This window comes from Herpailurus yagouaroundi, unplaced genomic scaffold, assembly GCF_014898765.1.
Source record: "Herpailurus yagouaroundi ecotype Mexico unplaced genomic scaffold, PumYag 140, whole genome shotgun sequence".
In the NCBI taxonomy this organism is placed as follows: domain Eukaryota; kingdom Metazoa; phylum Chordata; class Mammalia; order Carnivora; family Felidae; genus Herpailurus; species Herpailurus yagouaroundi.
Window position 1 is genome coordinate 44050600 of NW_024412395.1, and position 23088 is coordinate 44073687.

General features: G+C 35.4%; 1 protein-coding gene across 6 annotated transcripts in view; it reads right to left on the reverse strand.

Annotated features, from left to right (window-relative positions):
* Positions 1-23088, reverse strand: part of KCNH7 (potassium voltage-gated channel subfamily H member 7) — a 488027-nt gene that overhangs the window by 51458 nt on the left and 413481 nt on the right. For all 6 annotated transcript variants that reach the window (XM_040475208.1, XM_040475206.1, XM_040475207.1 and 3 more), the window contains 2 exons: positions 11843-12242; positions 4458-4657 (listed from right to left, as the gene is read on the reverse strand). In XM_040475208.1, coding sequence (XP_040331142.1) covers positions 4458-4657; positions 11843-12242 — 600 coding nt within the window. The remainder of the gene's footprint in view (positions 1-4457; positions 4658-11842; positions 12243-23088) is intronic.

Sequence of the window (23088 nt, forward strand, 5' to 3'; positions counted from 1 at the left end):
TAGTACTTAAGGTCAATCGGTAGAGTTAACAAATGATTCTCTGATAGCAGAGGATAGCAGAGGAGCTGGAGAAGAGCCGTGGAAGGAAATGAGATTTTCACTAAGATGCTTCTTGGACATCACATCAACTCCAAGGAGTAAGAATTTCTATTAAACAATATGCTTATTATTTATTTGTCTCTTCTCCATTTTGATTGGCTTTGTTTGTTTGGGCTATTATAAATGAATGATTTGTCACTCCGAGTCCTATTTTGGTTCTAAGCATTTTTAGCCTACTCAGTTGACTCTTGAATGAGATCCCTAAAAGTTCTCCCCGCTTTTTCAACTCTTCTCCTATTTTATACCTCCTTCTTTCTGAGGACTTAATCTACCCTCTGCTTAACCAAGGACATTGGACCATGTGGTGCTAATACCAGTGAGTTTTCTCCCTTTCTCCTCAAAGTCAGTGCCTTTACCCTTTTTCTTTTTGTACCTGCCTGTCTTTAAGGAAAACTTGTCTATCTACCCTGCTGAAACATTCATCCCTCTTCCTAGGTTCTCATTCCAACTCCTTTCTATGTCTCTTTCTCAAAAATTTCTCCATTAATACCTCAGGATAAAAAAAATGTCAGTTGCTCTTTCTTCCTAAAATAAATTAAATAAAGTTGTTTCCGCACTACCTGCCTTAATTTTCTCTTGTGCTTCCCCACATATGGGACTCAATTCCTGTCCTAGTGTTTACCTGAAATGGTTCCCTTCTGTTCTCTGTCATTGACAATTCACCATAAAAAAGAACCAGAAGCTCACTACAGATAGCAAGGGAGCAGGCAGCAGGTAGGTTTGAATCTCCATCTTTAAGCAGAAAATCTCCCATAATAATTGTTCTATATGTTTAGCATATTTGAGTTCTGGTGCTTTAAAAACATTTGACAATGACAAGTTTCATGAAATTACAGAGAGGTTAAGTGACTTGTCCAAGATGAGTGGCAAATTGAAGAGCTGGTATTTAGGTCTTCTGAATGCCTGTTCTTATTTTTTTATATTATTAGCCATAACTAGGGGGGGCGGCATTTTTAAGATAAGAAATAAAATTCTTCCTCAGTTGTTCATAAAGGATTGTCTTCCATGTCAATATAATTTTAAATTATGAAGTCGTTTCTGTCATGAATGATTTATTTCCCTCCCTCCAGGATGATGTATAGAGCCTGGTCACAAAACCAGGCCCTTGTGTGTAATATGAAGAAATTTGACTCTATATTGACTTTCAGTTCTTGACAATGTTGTAACTAAAATCAATGTGGGATAATGTCAGAAAGTTTCAGACTGGGTTAGAGGACAGCTTTCAATTTGGGAAAATCCTTGAGATACCCTTTCTCAATCTTAATCTGAGAAAGTATCTCCTCTTCCTAACTGGTCAAATTTGGAGGAGTAGAAGGGAGAGCGTTTTTCAGAATTGACCTATAGACATTTTTGAAAAAATTGTCATTATTCCTAAGCTTGACATCAGATACAAAAGAACACTATCCTTTCTTTAATTTCATTATCTTGACTCTTTTCCCTTTGCACTCTGAACCATTTGGTTCCATTGAAAGGGAGCCCATAAATGTCCCCAGAATACTTTTGGTTCTGGAATATTGTGACAATAGCTATTTCACAAAAAGCAAAAGATCCAGGGAATAAGAAATATGGCTGCACATTTTAGGCCTATTTCCTATGTTTTGAGTTCTGTCAAGAAATCCCATGTTTTGGGTTATGAAAAATAATTTTGAGTCAGTTAATACATGTAACTGGAAACCTTATACCTCATTTTGACATGGTTGGACAGTAAAAAAAAAAAATGACCTGAAATGTTTCATGAGAAACTATGTCTAAGGTTGTGCTTAAATGAAATAACGTGAAATGCTGATGTAAAATACAACAGTTTGATGTACTTTATGTATCACAATACATAAATTTAAATCACTTTAAATTATTATTAAATTACTATTTGGTTAACAATAAACTAACAAGACACGGGGATTATAAGAATGTGGTTTTAGAGGTAAAAAAATCTACTTTGTTTTTTTTAACCTCTCAATAGTCTAAGAGTACAGTTACTTTTCTCTAACTTTGTTTTGTTTTTTGCACATTGTGTGTAACAAGCAGGCATCTTCCACTTGCTGAGTTTTCAGTTCTCTTGCACTTTGATTTTTTTTACTCACTTTGCAGTCACAAGATGAGAAATGTAGACACTGTGTACAAACAAGAAGTTCGTGCAAAGTCAAGCTCTCAAAACCACATGCAAGACTCAGTGGCACATGGTTTCGAGCTTACACACTCCAGGATCATGTAATTACAGGCATGCAGATGGAAGGAAAGTAAAGCACCTACATCATGAAAATAGAGGATGATGAAAGAGAATGACATTTTCTTTATGACAATTATCTAATGCAAACCGTATACCCATAACCTTTATCAGAGTGGAGGAAGGAGCAGATAAGTGACTTTTTGTGGGGAGGGGGAAACTGTATATAAATATTACTAGAGGTCAAGTTCTTGTTAAACTTAAGGATTTCTATTCTGTACTTGGCCTCTTCCAGGTTATCTTCTCCAGGTCCTTGCTTTGTATTTCCTTTGCTACATCATGCAAAAAAGATCAGAACTAACATTGGAAATCACTTAACAAGCTCTAAACCTGACAGATAACAAGGGTGTTCTCCACAATTTACACGAGAATTAAATTGGATATAAATACCTCCTGTTCTTACCGGTGGGTGTTGTGATTCCATGTATTAAGGTGTGAAGCAGACAGGAAAGAGATAAATCTTTCATAAGTACATTGTAAATAGGCAAGTGGTATATAAACCATATTCATAGGTAATAGAGTCAAACAATGAAAGCTAAATAGTTGTCAAAAAGAGACTTTATCACAAAAATGGTCACAAAACTAGTTATATGGAGAGGGGATGTACAATATATAATTGTTTTATTACTGTTAGTGAAATAATCTGGCAGTATGGAACAACAAAATTGAGTGACACGTGTTCTGATTAAAAAGTCTTGACACTGCTTCAGCCAACCCAGAGTTACAGAATCCCCAATAGTTTCTGAATGCTGGTATCTTTGTTCAACAATAATACAGATGGAAACATCGAAAGTGATAAATTGGTAGGTGCTTTCTTATGAAATTTAAGTTATATCTTAGTGATATAAATTTATCAAATGAATTTTCTCAAGTAACTTTGGGATAATTAGAAATAACTCATGGAATTCAGTTATGCTTTTATATGAAATGTACTAATTGATTGGCTTATCAAATGTCAATTTTTATACCGGCATGTCCTTACTTCTCAGTCAAATACATCACATTTGGCTTTAATCTGCTTATCCTTACATGGCTTTCAAATTGGGCAACATTTGCCATGCCTTCTGCCCTTTGACTGCTAATTTTTGTCAGAATTTGCTTTTTTGTCAGAATATTACCAGTCAAATAAAAAATGTCAAATTAAATTGGATAGGCTTACTTATGCAAAAATTGTATTATGCTGTTCATGTCATTAAATGTGAGTGGTTTGATTTTCTGAAGAATTCTTAGCAACAGGGTCCTTGCCCACTGGAGGAGTTGACACATGGGAGGCCATCGTATTTTTAATCTTTCCTAATAGATCTGTGATATGCCATAGAATTTGGGCGTGCCACATAATTTATCTGTAGGAATCAGTCTCTGTAGCTATACAGGTAGGTCAAGAGAATGTGTGCAATTCACCTAATAATAAAAAGAGCTCTTTATGCCATGGTGATGTCCTTAATTATGTTGATTTTTAAACATTGATAGACGTGGGAGGAATTATGAAAAGTGATTGTTGATGTTGAATTTGCTTAAAAGTTATGAAGAAATCCATATTTCCTCCTTGAAAGGAAAGATGCATTAAACCAGGTACAGTAAAAGGGCACATAGTTAATTGTTGTAAATATAGAAAAATTTGTCCTTAACAGAAATATGAAACTTCCAATCATAAAATGTTTATGGCATGCTGAAGTTCCCTAACCTCTCCCACAAATCCTCAAAATGTCCTGTTTTTTTTAAAGGAATGTTAACTTTGGATTTCTGTTTGGGGGCATCAGAGCGATTGTTACTATTTACTTGTCAAATCTTAACACACATGGGTCCAACTATTTTTTTGGGTGCTGGAAGCTAGGACAAGTGCTGAAAGCCCAAATCCTATGTTAATCATGTTCTCCCTAACCAGAAGTGGGAACTCTACTACACAGTTATATCAGTTTGCATCATGTTATAATGCCTTTGCCACACAGTATAACTAGATATAGCACCATGCAATGCCATGAATTGAGAATGAGAGACTATCTCCAGGGGAGAAAATAAACATCCGAGAGGAAAACAAAAGCAAGGGGTTCAAAGCTGGTGAGACTGGCTTTCCCATTTGAACTGTAGCTATAATGCCTGAAGTACTTCCATTTTGGAAAACAGAAATACATACCATGTTCATGTCAATGCCATTGGTGTATGTCCATGCATGCTGGAAATATTCTTCAAGCCGCTGCCTCAGAGGGTTGGGGATTTGGTGAAAGCGAATGAACTCTTTTACTCGAAGCATCTGCATGTGGTACCTGGCAGTTCCCGAGTATAGTCTTTGGATAATTGCAGATACATTTCCAAAAATGCTTGCATACATTAGTGCTGGATTGGATAAAAAACAAAGTTATAGGGGAAGACTGCACTTGGGCATTTTTATATCTTGTCAGAATCTCAAGTTTGTAGATTTTTTATATGATCTCAGTCCAGTTGTAAAGATTTATCACTGGCCAATGGGGAAAAAATTAAGTTAAGCCAATATTATAAATTTTATAAATTTGATAATAAACCTGGAGAGGAAAAGTCTCCAAATTCACCATGGATTCTAAATTAGAATATAAACTCAGATTGTTTACATTATCAACCTATGATCTGGAATACTGACTACAGAGATAAAATGCCTTTAAAATAAACATTTTCTTTGTAATGTAATAAGGATATATGTCACAGAGTTACCACAGATATGTTTTCTGGAGCTGGATTAAAATGTTTATTTTTAAACTGTGACATCTCTGCCTCTCAGACTCAAACCTAACCTTTCAATATTAAAAATCTATTATAAATCTCAAGATTATTTTGAATACTTTGGTTTGGCTAAGGAATGATACATTGTTTTAAGGAACTCATACTTTCCTTATTTATTTGTATACGATTTTAAACCTATTAAAATTCAGTTTTACAGTATTTTTACATGAGAAACAGATATCTCAGGCTTGAGTATGAGGGCATCATTTTATTTTTGTAGAAAAAAATGGAATATACACTTCCCTTTTGTCTGTGAGAAGGAAGAACTGCAATTAGAATCCTTGCTACACATTCCAGTACTTAGGTAGAATACCCTTTTGAGTGTTTTCCGGGCTACATCTTTGTGATTTAACGTAAGCTCTTTGAGTATCTTCTCTTTCTTTTTATGTTTGTATTGTTTCCAATAATCCTAAAACAGTGCCATATTCTATACAGAAAGTCAAATCATGATACATGGACCGTATTCTGATCTCTGGGCATGTGCCAGAACCATAGAGAGAGGGTAGCATATGTTTAAGGCACTGGGCCTGCAATATCCTGAGCACGTGGTAAAAAATGACCACAGTGTTTGATTCAATTGTATTCAACAAACACATTCCCCACCCGCCCCCCACGAGCACAACACACTTTACAAACCTTTACTTCCATAAACCCCTTAATCGTTTTTCAAGTAGATTTTGACCAAATTCGGGTTAAGCATTTAAAAAAAAAACACTTATCTTCTTGGTCATTTGCTTAATTTTCCATCTGATCTTTGTCTCTTGGTTCATATGGCCTTGCATACCATAGATATGTCAAGTCAGAGAATGCCATAGAGAAAGGAGTGGCCCTTTGTTTTTATCTGTTTAAAGAGATGATAGTTGGGGAGATCTGTAGTGAGCCTGACCTGGGATGTGTGAAGGACAGTAATTCTCAGTAAGGTAGACAAGCTGTTTAGATTGGACCTTCCAAAGATAAAGACTCGTGCCTAATTTGAGTAAATGAGTAGTTGATTAAGAAGAGAGTTAGCAATACTTGCCTGAAACTGATTCCTGTGATCCAAGGAGATTCCTGTGAAAAATGCATTTTACTCTTCCTAACTGTAGTGTCAGAAATATTTATGCATGCTGTTGTGTCTCCAAAGTATCTATCATTTTCTCAGGAAACAGTTATAGGTAGCACACATTAAGTTCATTTGATTTCATCAGGGGGACATAATCAATGTCAGTTTTTTTTTTTTTTTTAATGTGTTTATTTATTTTTGAGACAGAGAGAGACAGAGCATGAGCAGGGGAGGGGCAGAAAGAGAGGGAGACACAGAATCTGAAGCAGGCTCCGGGCTCTGAGCTGTCAGCACAGAGCCCAACGCAGGGCTCGAACTCAAGGACTGTAAGATCATGACCTAAGCTGAAGTCGGATGCTTAACCAGGTGAGTCACCCAGGTGCCCCTCAATGCCAGTTAACATAACTACTTGGAGGCGGGTCAGGGAAAGCACTCTTAATTTGTTTGTAATACATACTATGGTTTCATTTCTACATTGTGGCTTTATCTCCATACTGCTATGAAAATGAACCAAAACATTAGTCTGGGTCATAGACAGGTATTTCCATTCATTGACGAAATGGCAAAATCTAGATTAAAAGCATGTAGTTTAATATATGAATAACATGTATTTCTCTTAGGCAATTCTATGTGGTGGCTTTTTAAGTTGTAATGAAGGCACAAATTATTTTTTCTGATTTTTTTTTCAGGAGCAACTGGAGCCGTAAGCAAGAAAGAAGCACAACATAGTTATATTCTTTATACATTATTCGGTTAATGCTTAACAATTGGCATACGAGTCAAAAGTAAGATGGCAAATATGAATCCAAATATGAGTCAAAAGCAAGATGGTAGACTATATAAAGGCATTTCCCTCTTCAACTCAATATTTTATTTAGCTTTCTTCAGTAGATGTAATTTCACCAGATGGTTTGTTTTAGGCTTGGATATTATAGAAACAAAACAGGTATATCTTTTTTTTTTTTTAATTTTTTTTTCAACGTTTATTTATTTTTGGGACAGAGAGAGACAGAGCATGAATGGGGGAGGGGCAGAGAGAGAGGGAGACACAGAATCGGAAACAGGCTCCAGGCTCCGAGCCATCAGCCCAGAGACTGACGCGGGGCTCGAACTCACGACCGCGAGATCGTGACCTGGCTGAAGTCGGACGCTTAACCGACTGCGCCACCCAGGCGCCCCAAAACAGGTATATCTTAAAACTTCCTTCAGCACACCACACCTAAAATCTGATATGCTAACCAAATGAATGTATTTAGTAGGCCATTAAACATTAGCTGAAATGTACCGATAGAGCAAATACACGTTTTCTACCTAATACACAAACTTTTAGAAAGTTTTAACCTAAAAAATTAGATGTTATAGGTGTGTAATTTACATACAATAAATTAAATAGGTGTTAATGGTACAGATCAATTAATTTTTACCAATGTATATGCTGCTATAAACACAATCAAGATATAGAACATTCCATCACCCCAAAAGATTCCCCAGTGTTTGTTGGCTGCCTGCATACTCACTTCAGAACCTAGACAACCACTAAGCTCCAATGTATGTCATTAAAGATTAGTTTGCATTTCCTAGGTTTTCATATAAATGGAATCATGATGTATACATTCATTTGTGTTGACTTCTTTTGTTCAGCATGTTTTTGAAATTAATCCTGTTGTTGTATAAATCATTAAAATGTTCTTTTCTTTTTTTTTTAATCACTGTGCAGTATCCATCCAATGGTTCTACCACTTCAGTTCATCTCTTCTGTTGACAGAAAGCTCATCGTTTCATTTTTGGCTACTATGAGTAAAACTGTTGCGAACATTTGTGTACAAGTCTTTGTATGGGCATATACTTCCATTTCCCTTTCAAACACCTAGGAGTGGAATTGTGGGGTATGTTTAACTCTATAAGAAACCATGCGACTGTTTCTCAAACCTGTGTCAATTTATACTCCCTCCAGCAATAGGTGACAGTATCAGTTGTTCCCAAACCAACAGTTGGTATTGCCAGTCTTTCATTTTAACCTTGTAGTAGCCATGTAATACCTCACTAGAGTTTTCATTTGCATTTCCTGATGACTAATGACATCTTTTCCTGCACTTATTGTCCATTAATTTATCTTCTTTTGTGAAATGTGTTTAAATCTTTTGCTACTTTTTAAATTGAGTTGTCCTTTATTACAGAGTTGTAAGAATTCTTGATATATTCCAGATACAAGTCTTTTTTTTTTTTTTTTTAGGTCTAAGTATTGAGAGTATTTTCTTCTAGTCTATCATTTGTTCCTTTTCTTAATAGTGTCCTTGGAAAAGCTGAGGTACCAATTTTGATGAAATACAATTTATCAAATTTTATTGAATGGTTCAGGATTTTTTGTTTCAGTTTTGGTAATTTGTTTCACTAAGAAGCTTTTCTATCACATCTAAATTGTCATATTTATTATTATAAAGTATTTCATAATCTTATTTTATTATTCTTTTAATATCTTTATAATGGATAGTAAGATCTTTTCTTTCATATAAGACATGTTAACTTATGTCTTCTCTCTTACCAGTCTAATAGGAGGTTTATCAATTTTATTGATCTTTTAAAGAGCCAGAATATACTACCATTAATTTTCTCTAATGTATGATTTCTATTTTATTAACTTTTGCTCTTATCTCTGATATTTCTTCTACTTATATGTTTAATTTGCTTGTCTTAAAATAGAAGCTTAGATCCTTGATTTTTAGATCATAAGACAGAAGCTTAGATCTTTGATTTTTAGATCTTTTTTTTAAAAATATAAACACTTAAGGGGTGCCTGGGAGACTCAGTTAGTTGAACGTCTGATTCTTGATTTCAGCACAAGTCATGATCTCATAGTCGTGTTATCGATTAAGCCCCACATTGGGCTCAGCACAGAGAGTGGAGACTGCTTGGGATTCTCTCTCTCTCCCTCTCTCTGCCGCTCCCCCAACTCATGCTCTCTCTGTTTCTAAATAAATAAATAAACTTAAAAAAAATAAAAACACTTAAAGGTACACATTTCTCTCTGAGCACTGTTTTAGCTGTCTCTTACACATTTTGATACATTTTATTTTCTGGTTCCCTCCCCCATTTTCAGGGAATCCACATACACATTTGTTAAAGTGCTTGGTATTGTCTACCAGCTTCATCATTTCTGTCAATTCTGGCTCTGAGCTTCATTTGTTTGTTTTATTAAGATATGATTGACATATAGCATTATATTAGTTTCAGAAGTACAAAGTAATGATTTGATACTTGTATACAGTGAGAAATGATCACCAAAATAAGTCTACTTAATATCCATCACCACAGTGATGAGAACTTTTAAGATCTACTTTTTTAGGGGCACCTGATGGCTCAGTCGGTTAAGCATCCAACTTCCCGTTTAGGCTCAGGTCATGATCTCACAGCTTCGTGGGTTAGAGCCCCACATCAGGCTCTGTGTTGACAGCACAGAGCCTGCTTATGATTCATTCTCTCTCTCTCTCTCTCTCTCTCCATCTGTCTCTGCCCCTCCCCCCCTTTTTCTCAAAATAAATAAATAAACATTAAAAAGTAGCCTAAATTTTTTTTTTTTGGTAGTTTAGGGGTGCCTGGGTGGCTCAGTCGGTTAAGTGTCCAACTTTGGCTCAGGTCATGATCTCGTACCTTGTGAGTTCGAGCCTCATGTCCGGCTCTCCGCTGACAGCTCAGAGCCTGGAGCCTGCTTCTGATTCTGTCTCCCTATCTCTCTGCTCCCCGCCCCCCCAGCCCCGTTCACGCTCTGTCTCTCCCTCTCTCTCAAAAACAAATAAACATTAAAAAATTTTTTTGGAAGTTTATAAATGTTAGTTTAAAAAAATTTGGTAGTTTAAAAAAATTAAAAAAAAGATCTACTCTTCTAGCAAGTTTCAAATGTACAATATAGTATTATTAACTACAGTCACCATGCTGTACATTACATCCCTATTTGTTTATTTATTTATTTTTTATTTATTTTAATAACCAGAAATTTGTACCTTTGATTCCTACTCAGTTAACTAAAGTGTTTTCTCTTTTCCTAAAATATGAAAATTGTCTGAAGAAACCAAGTATTCTTCTTAAGGAATCAATAGAAATAGCTTAGTGCTATATTTAAGAAGGAAGGTAGGAAAGAAAGGAAAAAGGTAGGAAGAAAGGAAGGAAGGTAAAAAGACTGCCACAACCCTGATTTAGGGATTAGAGATTGGGTATAGGCCAAATAAAGAACTGGGTTTTCTTTAATTTAAGATAATTCACAGGATAAATAGTAGTATGTATTTAACAATCCTCACAAGTGATGGGTATTCCCTAAGTGGTGAGCAGGTTAAACTTCAGTGCATTTGAAAAATTCCTTCTGGCAAATTCTAAGTTTCAACATGCAGGTTCTGTTTTCTTTATGAAAAGTATATATATTTTTCCTATACAGATGTTTAAGTAATTAGGAACAGACTTTTAAAAATTTTGTTTGCTACCTGTTTCACTAAGATTGATAATCTCTGTAAAGTATTTACTGGCAGTTGTAATCACAGAGTGGGTGGGACTGTGCTTGTTCCGAGAGATTCAGTCTCTCTGGAATGAATTTTTCCATTTTTCCCAGTAGGTCCCTCTTCATTTCCTTCTGGGTACAAGATTACGTCTGTGTTTGTAGTACAGACTTAGCCTGCATCTGTAGAATATCTTGGGTTATTTGAATATAATACCATTTGCCTATAGCAATCCTAGCATAATAAAAATACTAAGACATACATATGAAAAGTAAATTTGAAATACATTGAACAATAAACTGGGTGAATTGATTTAAGTTTCATAATAAAGGTTATCTAAGTATATTTCATTAGTTAATGTGTTAACATTTAAAAAGCAACTCTGGATCTGTTTTCATATTTGTATACAATCTAAGGATGATGCCCTTTTTTAAGCATTCAAAATCCATTATGCTTTTGTCAATTGCTGTTTGGTATCAGCAAGGTTATCTTTAGTGACTCCACAGTATGATTTTTAAGAAAAATTATACATCTTTTTTAATGCGGTTTTTTTTTTTGCTTCTTATTCCAAAAAAATATACCTCATTAATGACACTGATGTCATCATCCTATTATAAGGTAAAGAGCAATAACTGAAATTTGGCCTGATGTCATAGGAAAAGGCATTTTTAGTCAGTAAGTGGTGAAGAATATATATATTTGTGTATATATGTGTATAAATGCAGATACATAAGAAACATTTCTATTATTTCTATATATTTTATATAGAAATATATATTCTATATAGATAGAAATATATATATTTTATATAGAAATATATATTCTAGTACTATTACATTACATTACATTACTATTATATTACATTACATCTATCTAGAATATAATGTAAACTAGTCTTTCCCATTGTAATCTGACCTCAGCTTAAAATAGAAAATAACCATTGGTAACAAATTACAGACACTTTTACAGCGGTAAAAGTGAACTGCAAGTCTCAGTTCCTGGATCCCAAAGATCCATGTCACTCCAGTTTTCAGGTTTTGGTTTTCTGAAGTCCTGAAAGTCCTTCGGTGTCTCCCTTTCACAGAATCAGTTTTGATAGAATATAGTACCCATATATGTAATCCCATTATCTCTACAGTTTTCTATAATTTTTTCTTTGCCTTATTCTTAATGTTCTAGAGATATCAATTTTGTGATATTATCTCATCCTAATAGATAACAAAAGAGAAATCTACTTACAGCCAATCAACATGACACAGATTGAAAAGATTTTCTCCGAATTGGTGTTAGGAGACACATTCCCGAATCCTACACTGGTTAAGCTGCTGAAGGTAAAATAAAGTGCTGTGACGTATTTGTCTTTAATGGATGGTCCAGAACTTGAGTCACTGTCATTGTAACGTTTCCCAATTTGTTGTCCTAAGGAATCCAACCATCCGATTTTGTCTGTCAAGTAGGGCCTTTCTACATTCCCAATTGCATACCAAATGCAAGCCAGCCAGTGAGCAATCAAGGCAAATATACACATTAAGAGCATTAGAACAGCAGCGCCATATTCTGAATAGCGATCAAGCTTCCGGGCCACTCTCACCAGACGAAGGAGTCGAGCTGTCTTCAAAAGACCAATTAATGTTGTTGTCTGTGGAAACAAATGTGTATGGTCAGAAACAGTTGGCAAACAACTCAGTGTATGTTCCTGTGAAGCAAAGTAGGTAGAAACAGGTCAAAACGAGGTGGTAGCATTGAAGATAAATGCATATTTGAATGAAGTATTAAGGTTAGTTTTTGTTTGTTTTAACTTTACGTCTGCTTTGGAAAATACTTTGAAAGTGTGTGGTACATTCATATCTTGGCATGCAAGACCCATGGGACAGACACTCCATCTGTCTAGCTTTATGCTCTAACCAAGTGCCTTGGAGATAACGAATAGTCAGTAAATCATTCATTCACCAAGAAACATCCCATGTGTTACTGGTGTGCCTAGCAAGTGCCTACACACTGGGATTATAGCGTTGAGCAAACAGACGTGATCACTTTTATAATAGAAAGATATTTATTTACTAGACAAAATGCTGTCTCTAGTGAGGAGAAATGAGGTCCACTGTCTCGAGGGGAGAAACAGATGTTTTTTAAAGAAACGAACAATAGGATTGTTTAAAGAGTAAAAAAATGTGACAACAATAATAAGACAAAGTGGTATGATAGAGGGTATTTGAGGGCATGAGTCAGGATGGAGACTGCTTTGGAAAGAAAGGCCAAAGAAGAACTTGCTGAGGAACTGATACTAGAATTGAGAGAAACCTGCATAATGAGAAGAACCAGGCAAGCAGATAATTGGGAAACCTATTGGATGATTGCATGTATGCCTTAGACACTATATTTAAATTCATTTTTCCTTCCCAAATGTGTTATATTGATAAACTGTTTCTTGAAGTCCCAATGATATTACGTATTTTTCTTTGGGGTGTGATATGTGTAATTAATTGTATGATTATTACTGACCAGGTATCTAATGATAGGACACTTCTATATAATAACAGGATACTTCACTGGTTGTTTGGATTTGAAATCTGATAAGTACAAATTACAAGTTCATTTCTTAGGTTTCCTAAATAATGTCAGCTATAAGTACTATATAATTCACAGGGCATATAATTATTCCATAGTTACATGGTGTTTACCAATCAATTATTGAGTCATTTTATGTGTTCATTGTTGGTGTTTATTTTGCAAAGTACATCCAACCGCATTAAGAATACTTATATTTTAATTAAAGAAATAGCACATTGCAGAACTATCACCCTCTATCCATATTGATTTGGTGGAAAAAAAGCACTAAATATTAAGAAAAATAGTTTCATCAGAATTCTATAATAAGTGTTGTAGTTTCTTTCTTTTTTCTTTTTCTTCAGAGTGGTCACTAAGAGGAGGGGAGATCCCTTGGTCTCCTCTAAATTCTTTTTAAGTTGTATTGGACCTTTCTAGAGGTGAGAGGAACTTGTGTAGTTGGGATGTGCTTATTACATTTGGGCTCTGGTCTTTGTTCATTATGGGATGTGTGAAGAAGTGAGTCTTCTCTGCCCCCAATGTTGAATTATTGTTTTTCAAGGTGGAATAAAGAAAATAGCATTTTTTTTCTTCACAAATGTAAGAGTATACCTCTTCTCAACAAATAAAGGGAGAGTCTAAGTTATTATTAAGTAGTTTTCTGGAAGAAAAAACTTTCCATCATTTGAATTATTAACATTTTAGATGATCAGTTTTTTTTTCAAATTTCGTTGGTTCTTTGTTTCAAGTTTTTGTTTAAACTCTATTTAGTTAGCATATAGTATAATATTGGTTTCAGGAGTAGAATTTAGTGATTCGTCACTTCTATGTAATACCCAGGGCTCATCACAAGTGTCCTCCTTAATACATCACCCATTTAGCCCATCCCACACCCACCTTGACTCCATCAACCCTCAGTTTGTTCCCTACAGTTAAGAGTCTCTAATGGTTTTGCCTCCTTCTGTCTCTTTTTTTTTACGTTCTTTCCCCTATGTTCATGGGTTTTGTTTCTTAAATTCCACATATAACTGAAATCATATGGTATTTGTCCTTCTCTGACTTACTTAGCATAATACACTCTAGCTCCATCCACATTGTTGCAAATTGCAAGACTTATTCTTTTGATGGCTGAGTAATATTCCATTATATATCTATATCTATATCTAAATCTATATCTAAATCTATATCTATATCTATATCTATATCTATATCTATATCTATATCTTTACCCAGTCATAGTCAATACACATTTGGGCTCTTTTCCTAATTTGGCTATTGTTGATAATGCTGCTATAAACATCAGGGTGCATGTGCCTTTTTGAATCAGTATTTTTGTATCCTTTGGTATAAATACCTAGTAGTTCAATTTCTGGGTCGTAGGGTAATTCTATTTTTAAATTTTTGAAGAACCTCCATACTGTTTTCCAGAGTGGCTGCACCAGTTTGCATTCCTACCAACAGTGCAAGAGGGTTCCCCTTTCTCCACATCCTTGCCAGCATCTGCCATTTCCTGTGTTACTAATTTTAGCCATTCTGACAGGTGTGAGCCAGTATCTCTGAAGTTTTGATTTGTATTTCCCTAATGATGAGTGATGTAGAGCATCTTTTCATGTGTCTGTTTTAGCTGATCAGTTACATATTGGGACTTTGGAACAAACAAATGGATGTATGAATTCTGTATCCATACCCATCTATCATCTTGGAGAAGTTGTTTACTTCATCTCTAGACCTGAAATTTTTCATCTGTAAATGAGCATAATAATGCCTCCTCATATGTTTGTAGGTAATTCCCAGTAAATAGTAGCTTTTTGTTCTTATTTAAATATCTCATAAGCTTTAGTTTCTATCAGTAAGTGGGAACATTATATTGTAAAATGGATGGATACATACATTTTCCAAATGCATTACTTCGATATCTAGAATTCCAAATGGAAGCTTTTCCAACACTGGCCTTGGCATCCTTAGGAAAGGGTGGGAATTTTAAAGACAAAAACATCATCTACATGCACTGATTGCTTGGACTTTAGTAGCAGGAATCACTGGTTCAACGTGTCTCTTTCTACACTTCACAGCTTGTGTGTGTGTGTTTATATTTCCTCCATGCTCTGTTAGCTATTTACTTGTGTTGAGAAATCAGAAATATTGAAAATTATTGCTTAAAACTTCTTTTCTTTGGAAGAAAAATTTTCTCTCAACCTCAAAATAAGTGAAATATAATGAAAATTCTCTAAGGTATTTGGTTAATGAAGTGAAATGCTTCAAAACAAATGAGATGTTTTAATAACATCTTGTGATAATAAGTACTAATGACTCTTCTGGCTGCCAAGATAGTAAAGCAAAAATGATGTTATATAATCCATCTGCTGTGTAGGCCAGCTTCCTCCTTTTTCTCTCCCTTCAAAGAAACATCTGATGTTTCTTCTAGGATTATATCAAAATAAGGCGAAACCTAAATGACAGTAAGTTCTCTAAGCAGATAAGTGAATATAATTTATATAGTAACACACAAATGACATCTTTTCTGGACAAAAAAAAAAAAAGGCTTAACAAATATGGTACACGATGAAGTCTCAACCCAACTGACATGATACTAAATGACTGCAAGGGTAGAGAGAGGGAGATGAGGAGAGAGGGAGGGAAGAAGAGAGAGAAAAGAAGAGGGAGAGAAAAGAGGGAGAAATTTCTAAGCAGTTGTTTTATCTTTCAGTTGCTTCTGAGGATGAATGAAAATGGACTTCAACAGTCAAAGCCATTCTCTTGTGATTCCATAAGATGTACCCAAGCATAACTACATATGTTGTTTGGCAGTGTAACAAATGACTTGATCTTATTTGTATTGTTATCAAGATGCTGCTAACACACCTGGGCTTTCTTCCTTAGCTACTGTTGTGTGCAGCCTATCTTGTAGATAGATGACACGAGACTGCAATAACACTTTTCTTCTTCTTTAAATTTCTCTTTAAAGATTTAAAGGGGTTTTCCCATTTTACACAAAGGAAAAATGACTGCAGCAAAATCTCAGAGAGCAAAGACTAAAGAATGATCAGTTTCTTCTTGCTGATTTGTTGGTGACTATTTGTCCCTTTGTTTACTTCAATGTACTATCTCCGTCTTATGCACAAATGAAAAATGAGACCCAAAACTACCTTATAGCTGTGTTAACATCAGAACATGGCTGAGGGGAATGTTTTTGGCATACATGTTTCTCTGACCATATATCTAATTTCATGTAATACTCAGCCATACTATGTAAATTTATTTAGTGTTTTTTTTTCCAATTCTTTAAAATAGAAATAAATCCATCCTTACACTTATCGCAACAATTAAAAAAACAGTAGAGGTACAAAGAATCTTAGGTATTATTTTTTAACTTTCCACTGGTATCAGAAAAAATATTGTCTGCTTTTTGCTACTTTGGGTAGACTAACCAAGCATAAGAGCTCACAAGAGGTATGTGTGATTATGCACTACAAAGATATCATGACAATAAATAAGATGGAGAAAGAGGTGAGCGACTTGGTAGTAGATGGAAGCAAGGTACTTTGTTTTTTGGTCATGCCCATGAATTGCAGCAAAAGAGACATAATGAACTCTAATAAGTCATGTCTCTGCTTCATCAGTACCTATGCCACTTCAGAACTCCTTTCACTGTGATTGAATGGTGTTTCAAACTCTTTTTGCCTGAATGCCACAGTAAAGAAAGTGTACTTGTTTAAGACTTGTATTTTTAATGTATTTTGTCAGAACTTTAAAAATGTAAAATGATTTTTCCCCTGGAATTTCAAATTATTGACATTTTTGGGTTGCTGAAGCATATCATCCAATTTAAATTTTTTTAAAGACCTACCCACATCCATAGTTTATTAAAGCCCTGGATACTTTCTTATACTGAGGTAGAAGTTACTCTCCGTTATTACGGATGACTTTCTTAATGAAACTTTATTTAAAAATATATCCTCTAAGCAATTGAAATTTTGTAAACACGTTAGATACCAGACCCAGACTCAAGATATTTTCAAATGGTTCAGGCAATAATCTCTCTCAGTGTAAGTGGGATTCATTTTAAAGACCTGAAATTAGAATAGGGGATTTCTTGCTAGTGTCCAACAATTCTCTACTCAAGAATAAATTTGGCTACAGTCAAACTGGGAAAGCCTCCTCAATACGAGAAAGTCTTATGCTCAGTAATTTTTAAAAATAATTCTACCTTTTTTAAGTGAGCATTTCAAGAATCTTACGTGTAAAATACTTTATTTCCGAGGCTTACTCTTCACAACTTTCGCCTAAATGAGGAAATATATAAGTATGTGATCTTCAGTGTTGTCTACAGGACTGAAAGAATGAATCATCGTTGAAAATCTCTACTTAATCCATCATTCTGTTCTGTTTGTCAAGAAATATTTGGGTTCAAGTGGAGAAATGGGAACACTTAGTGAGTAATACATTTCATAACTCTGCATTCCTGTTTTGCTTTAGATTTCATTTCAATTCCCTCCTAAGCCCTGGTACTTGTATACACCATTCCATGAATTACTTATCCAATAAAATCCAGTAATATTGAAGCTAGTTTCAAGTTCCTTCAGCTTGAGCCACATTTTTTCAATATTTCTAAGGACACATTCACTAATACAATAAAAAAAGCCATATTTGAATATGTAAAAAACCTTAAGGAAATCACCTAGCTTATCCTTTCCTTATTCGTACCAAAACCTCACAAATCCCTGCACAAACTGTGGCTTTCAAACAGAAGGTTTTACAACCTGTCTGGGACAGTCACTCCAATATTTAGCAACCTTTACTGTCAAGATGCTTTTATACTTATTTTGTTTATAATTAACATTCTATTTTTGCTGCAGTTGGAACTCACTTTCCCTTTCTTTAGTTACAATAACATGGAAAACTGGTCATCAAGTGATTTTAAGACAGCAGTAAGATATGTTACAATGAATAAAAAATTATGGATGTTGTATTTTTAAAATGGAAATTTGACTTGTTTTGAGAAATATATAACCAAAAATTGAAACTTATATCATCTCTAGCAAATTGTAGACAATAGATGACATATACATGATGAATAAATGATCAACTTAGTGCAAAATATATCTTTTGATGGAATGTTCTTATCTTTCCTTGGTTCAAAAATTACTGCACTGGGGATCCTGTGTCTCTCACTTGTCATGCCACAAATATCGGCAGGCATGACTGACAGCCTCAAATACATGCCAATGAAGACATCTGCCTTAACTCCCAAAGACCTATCTAAAGAGAGATGCAGTCACTTTATGTGTAGAGATATATTATGTATACAGGTCTTCATAATGTATTTTTTTACTTAAATTTGAACATGTGTCTAATGTTTTAGCAATTCACTTCTAACAAACTAATGGTAACTACTGTAGAAATCAGGTTCAGAAAGAATGCTGACAAGATGATCAGAATTGCTATACAGATACTTCCTAAGTTTTTCCTTGTATCCATTCTATGATGCATCTAACAGACTAATGAAGCAAACATACCAATGTGAATAGAAACTCCACTTTTCTATTACAATTTCCCCCAAAGAGCACTGTAAATACTTAGGTTTCAAACACCTTGCCTGCATTCAGGATTCATGAAAAATAACAGTAAAGTGGGAATGGAGAGAGGTTGACGAAGCAAGCGATGAATCAAAAGAACACCAATTTTCAGGAAAGGAAGAGGTTAATGAAGTGTGTAGCTAAAGAGAGTCCTCTAGATTCTAACAGTTGATCTATCTGAAACTAAGATTTGCCACAGATAAGCAAAATATGGGAACACTTGAGGCAGATAATGAAAAGTTGAGTTTTCGGAGACTGAGCCAATAGTGTTATTCTCTTGCATCAGGGGTATTGAGATAATTTTCCATGGATGGCATCATACTTGACAATGTAAAAATTAAGAAATAGAGGGGCGCCTGGGTGGCTCAGTCGGTTGAGAGTCCCACTTCGGCTCAGGTCATGATCTCGCGGTCCGTGAGTTCGAGCCCCGCGTCAGGCTCTGGGCTGATGGCTCAGAGCCTGGAGCCTGCTTCCGATTCTGTGTTTCCCTCTCTCTGCCCCTCCCCCGTTCATGCTCTGTCTCTCTCTGTCTCAAAAATAAATAAAACTTTAAAAAAAATTAAAAAAAATTAAGAAATAGAGAATCCCTTCCTTCCTGGGTCTGACTGGATGGCACTGACATCAGGAAGATATTAATGACACAGGCAAACCAAGTTATTGTTAGTATTCCTTTCTTAAACATTTTTTTAACATTTAAAAAGATTAAATGGTTGTTTTGAAAAAGTGAGCAATTCTGCTCATGTATCTGCTTCAGTAAAAATGTATATGTCAAATTGTCCTCAGCATTGCTAGCATGTATGTATTATAGCTAAAATAGGGGCACCTGGGTGGCGCAGTCGGTTAAGTGTCCAACTTCAGCCAGGTCACGATCTCGCGGTCCGTGAGTTCGAGCCCCGCGTTGGGCTCTGGGCTGATGGCTCAGAGCCTGGAGCCTGTTTCCGATTCTGTGTCTCCCTCTCTCTCTGCCCCTCGCCCGTTCATGCTGTCTCTCTCTGTCCCAAAAATAGCTAAAATAATATAGATCCAAAATTTGTAAAGGTTTCCTTCTTCAGAGTTGAATGTAAATGAAACTGAAGTGTCACAGTTGCTTACCACTTAGAGAAATTGGCAAGGAAGACATTAATGTTTAATTGGCATTGACAAAATTGTTTTCTCTAAGGTTATCCAAGATGCTGTGATGCATAGAAAACAACATTTTAATAATTCAGCTAGAATTAAGCAATTACGAAATCATGACTGTTCTTATATTTAGTTTTAAAACACTCCTTCAGTTGATTATTTATGTCTTCATTTCGCAGAAATGTTCACCTATGAGCACATGAAAGCCCTCTCCTGGACTTCCTCTTTGTCCCAGATAAGGCCACCAGTTCTTGGGTATCTAAACAGCAGAATCGTTCCTGCCATTTTTAAAAATGCAGGTTTCAAGGCTTTACTTTAGACCTACCAAATATGAATCTACAAACTTTTTTATAAGACCCACACAGAAATCACTGCATGGTCCTGATGGAGAAACACTGATCTAAACCAATCTTTACCATGATTTCATCTAATTTATGTATAATTTAATGGATCTCACTTCTTTTTCTTATATTCACATATATATCTTCTAGATGCTCATGGAGTCCTTGACTTGCCTACATGCATCTGTACTCGGATGACTGATAGGCATCTCAAACTTCACATGGTTCAAACAGAAATTTCTACCCCATAACGCACCTTCTTCTCCCCAGGCTTTTCCCATTTGGATACAAAAGTGGCCACCTATAAAAGTCGCTTACGTAGTCTCCATCCTCCAAAATATTTCAAACAAGAAGAAAGAAACAACAAAATCTTTGAACCATCATGAATTCTGCTTTTTTTTCTTACTCCAGCAATATTTAGTCCATCAACAAGCCCTAACAGCTCTCTTCTACCAATTTCCAAATGTATTTACATCTCTTCACCTCTATTGCCACCATGTGGTGCAAACCCTTGTTGTTTTGTCCCTGCTACATTATATAGCTAAAGCTCTAATATCATTCCTCTGCTTCTACCCTGACTGAACTTTCTGCAGACATCCACCATGAGGTCTTTAAAACTGTCCATTATATCATATTATTCCCACTCATAAGGCTTCACTGCAGCCAGAATAAATACCAAATGTCACTGCTCCTTGTGATTTGGTCTCTGTCTCTGCATTCTCATATCTTAGCACTCAATGGTTCAGCCTAGCTGCCACTGGCCTTGTTTCTATTCTAACACACCAAGCTTGTTCCCCAGTTCATTTTCACTAGTGTTTCTTCTGCTTGAAATGCTCTGCATGTGTTTTCACGAGGCTCGTTTCTTTGGATCAAGTCTCAACTCAAACGGCACCTCCCCAAAGGTCTTTCCTAATTTCCCCATCCAAATTAGCTACCCACTGAAGTCGCACTGCACTACATGGCTGTTTTCTTGTCAGTTCACAAAGTTCTTAAGAGGAAAAACAAAATAGCCTCTTCCTTCACCATGTGCAACCTTCTAATACCGCTCTTTCCTCTTCTCTTTATTACCAAGATTCCAGCAGGAGGGAGTCCTACTCCCTGCCTGTTAATTTCTGAAGATACTTCAGTTTGGCTTGTGACCAGTATCTGATCCATTTGCTACCAATGCATACTGAATTGACACACCCAGTGACTTGTTTTCAGCCTTCATCCTACTTTATATATTTACAGTATTTGACACCATCTTCTTGAATTTTTCCTTACTTCCTAGTTGAGTGAGGTAGTAGAAGTCCGGTAATGCCTACAGTGGTCTCCAACAACAGCAAAAATCTTCTGTGTCCTATATAATTTTCCAATGTATCACAGTCATTTGTATGGGCAAAAACGAAATTTATTTACTAAGCGTCACTGGGTTTTAATATAACAGATATTCACTTTTGCATATTTTAACATTCGTGAAACTATCCAGGAATTTAGCTGCCATGTAAACTGAGAGATAATGAACTAGTCCAGTTTGGACCTTCATTAACAGGTGTTTGCTATTTCAGGAAATTACATCTTCAATGATATCGGGTCTTGTAGTACGTGTGTACTGTGCATATACATGCACATATACATGCTCTGCCAGTCTATGAGCACTATGAGTCTATCTCACAGTCCTGAGATTTCTAGGTATGTTAATATATGCATGTATATATGTATCTACCTGCATATATGTATGTATACACATACAAACCTATATAAGCACATACATATATATTCAACCCTTATGTTAAGATGAAAATATAAAATAAACCAGTAACGTTCAGCTTAATGTTTAATTTATTGCTCAAATATGAACTTCCTCATTATAACTAAGTACAAGCATCTGCTAACTCCATTATATCATTTAATGTAGACCTATCTGAAACATTTACATATTCAACTAGGTATTTTATGAACATTTATTTCTTCTTTATATTAAGGGTGGACATTATATTTTATATTTGTGATATATATATTTGTGATTTATATATGTATAAGAAGGCTATACTATCTATGACTCTTATTTAACAATAGTAAAAGGGGGCATTATAAAATATTTCTTATATTGGTTCTGATAAGCCTGGGAACCGACGCTTTATACCTCCATGCTTCTAGTGGGCTTCCTCTGTAACTGGCTTTGCTTTCCTAAACTCTCTACCTGAAAAACTTCTACTGGCAATCAGGAACCCTTCCTTCCATGCTCATATGTCCTCCTGCACCTAACATTATGAAAACATTTATCAGATAGTACTCCAGCTGCTTATCCACTGCTCTCCATTCTAGACCGCAAGCTCCCAGACAGTGGGATCTTGTCTTACTGTTTTTTGTTTTGTTTTGTTTTGTTTTGTTTGTGTAAATACAGGGTCTAGCCTGTTGGCACATAGTTTGTTCTTAATAAATGCTTATAGAATGAATGAACCCACCTGAGTGGAGGCTACCATAACACTTTCTGGGAATGGCAAAATGAATTAAGTCAATTCTCATTCAAATTTGTCAAAAAACTACATGAAATTCTAACTGGTAAAGCAGATTAAATCAAGCCAATCCTTTTTAGTGGAGATGGATGGCTCTGAGTCTTAGTGTGTCTTGATGTCAACTCTTGAGGGCCTCTGAACTCAGTCCAACTGTCTCAGGCACCTCTGTGATACTCCAGTTTGAAAAACATTGCACTGGATAATTCTCATCAGAGTGACCTCTAGCCTAATGATTTTAGGATTTGTCACTTAATTTGGGGTTAAAAATCCCCAAAAGTCTTTTTCATTCTATACTCATATGATGAAATGTCCAAAAATAGTTCCTTTGAATATAAGAGCTATTTTCTCTGGAAGCATTCTTCTTCTTCTTCTTCTTCTTCTTCTTCTTCTTCTTCTTCTTCTTC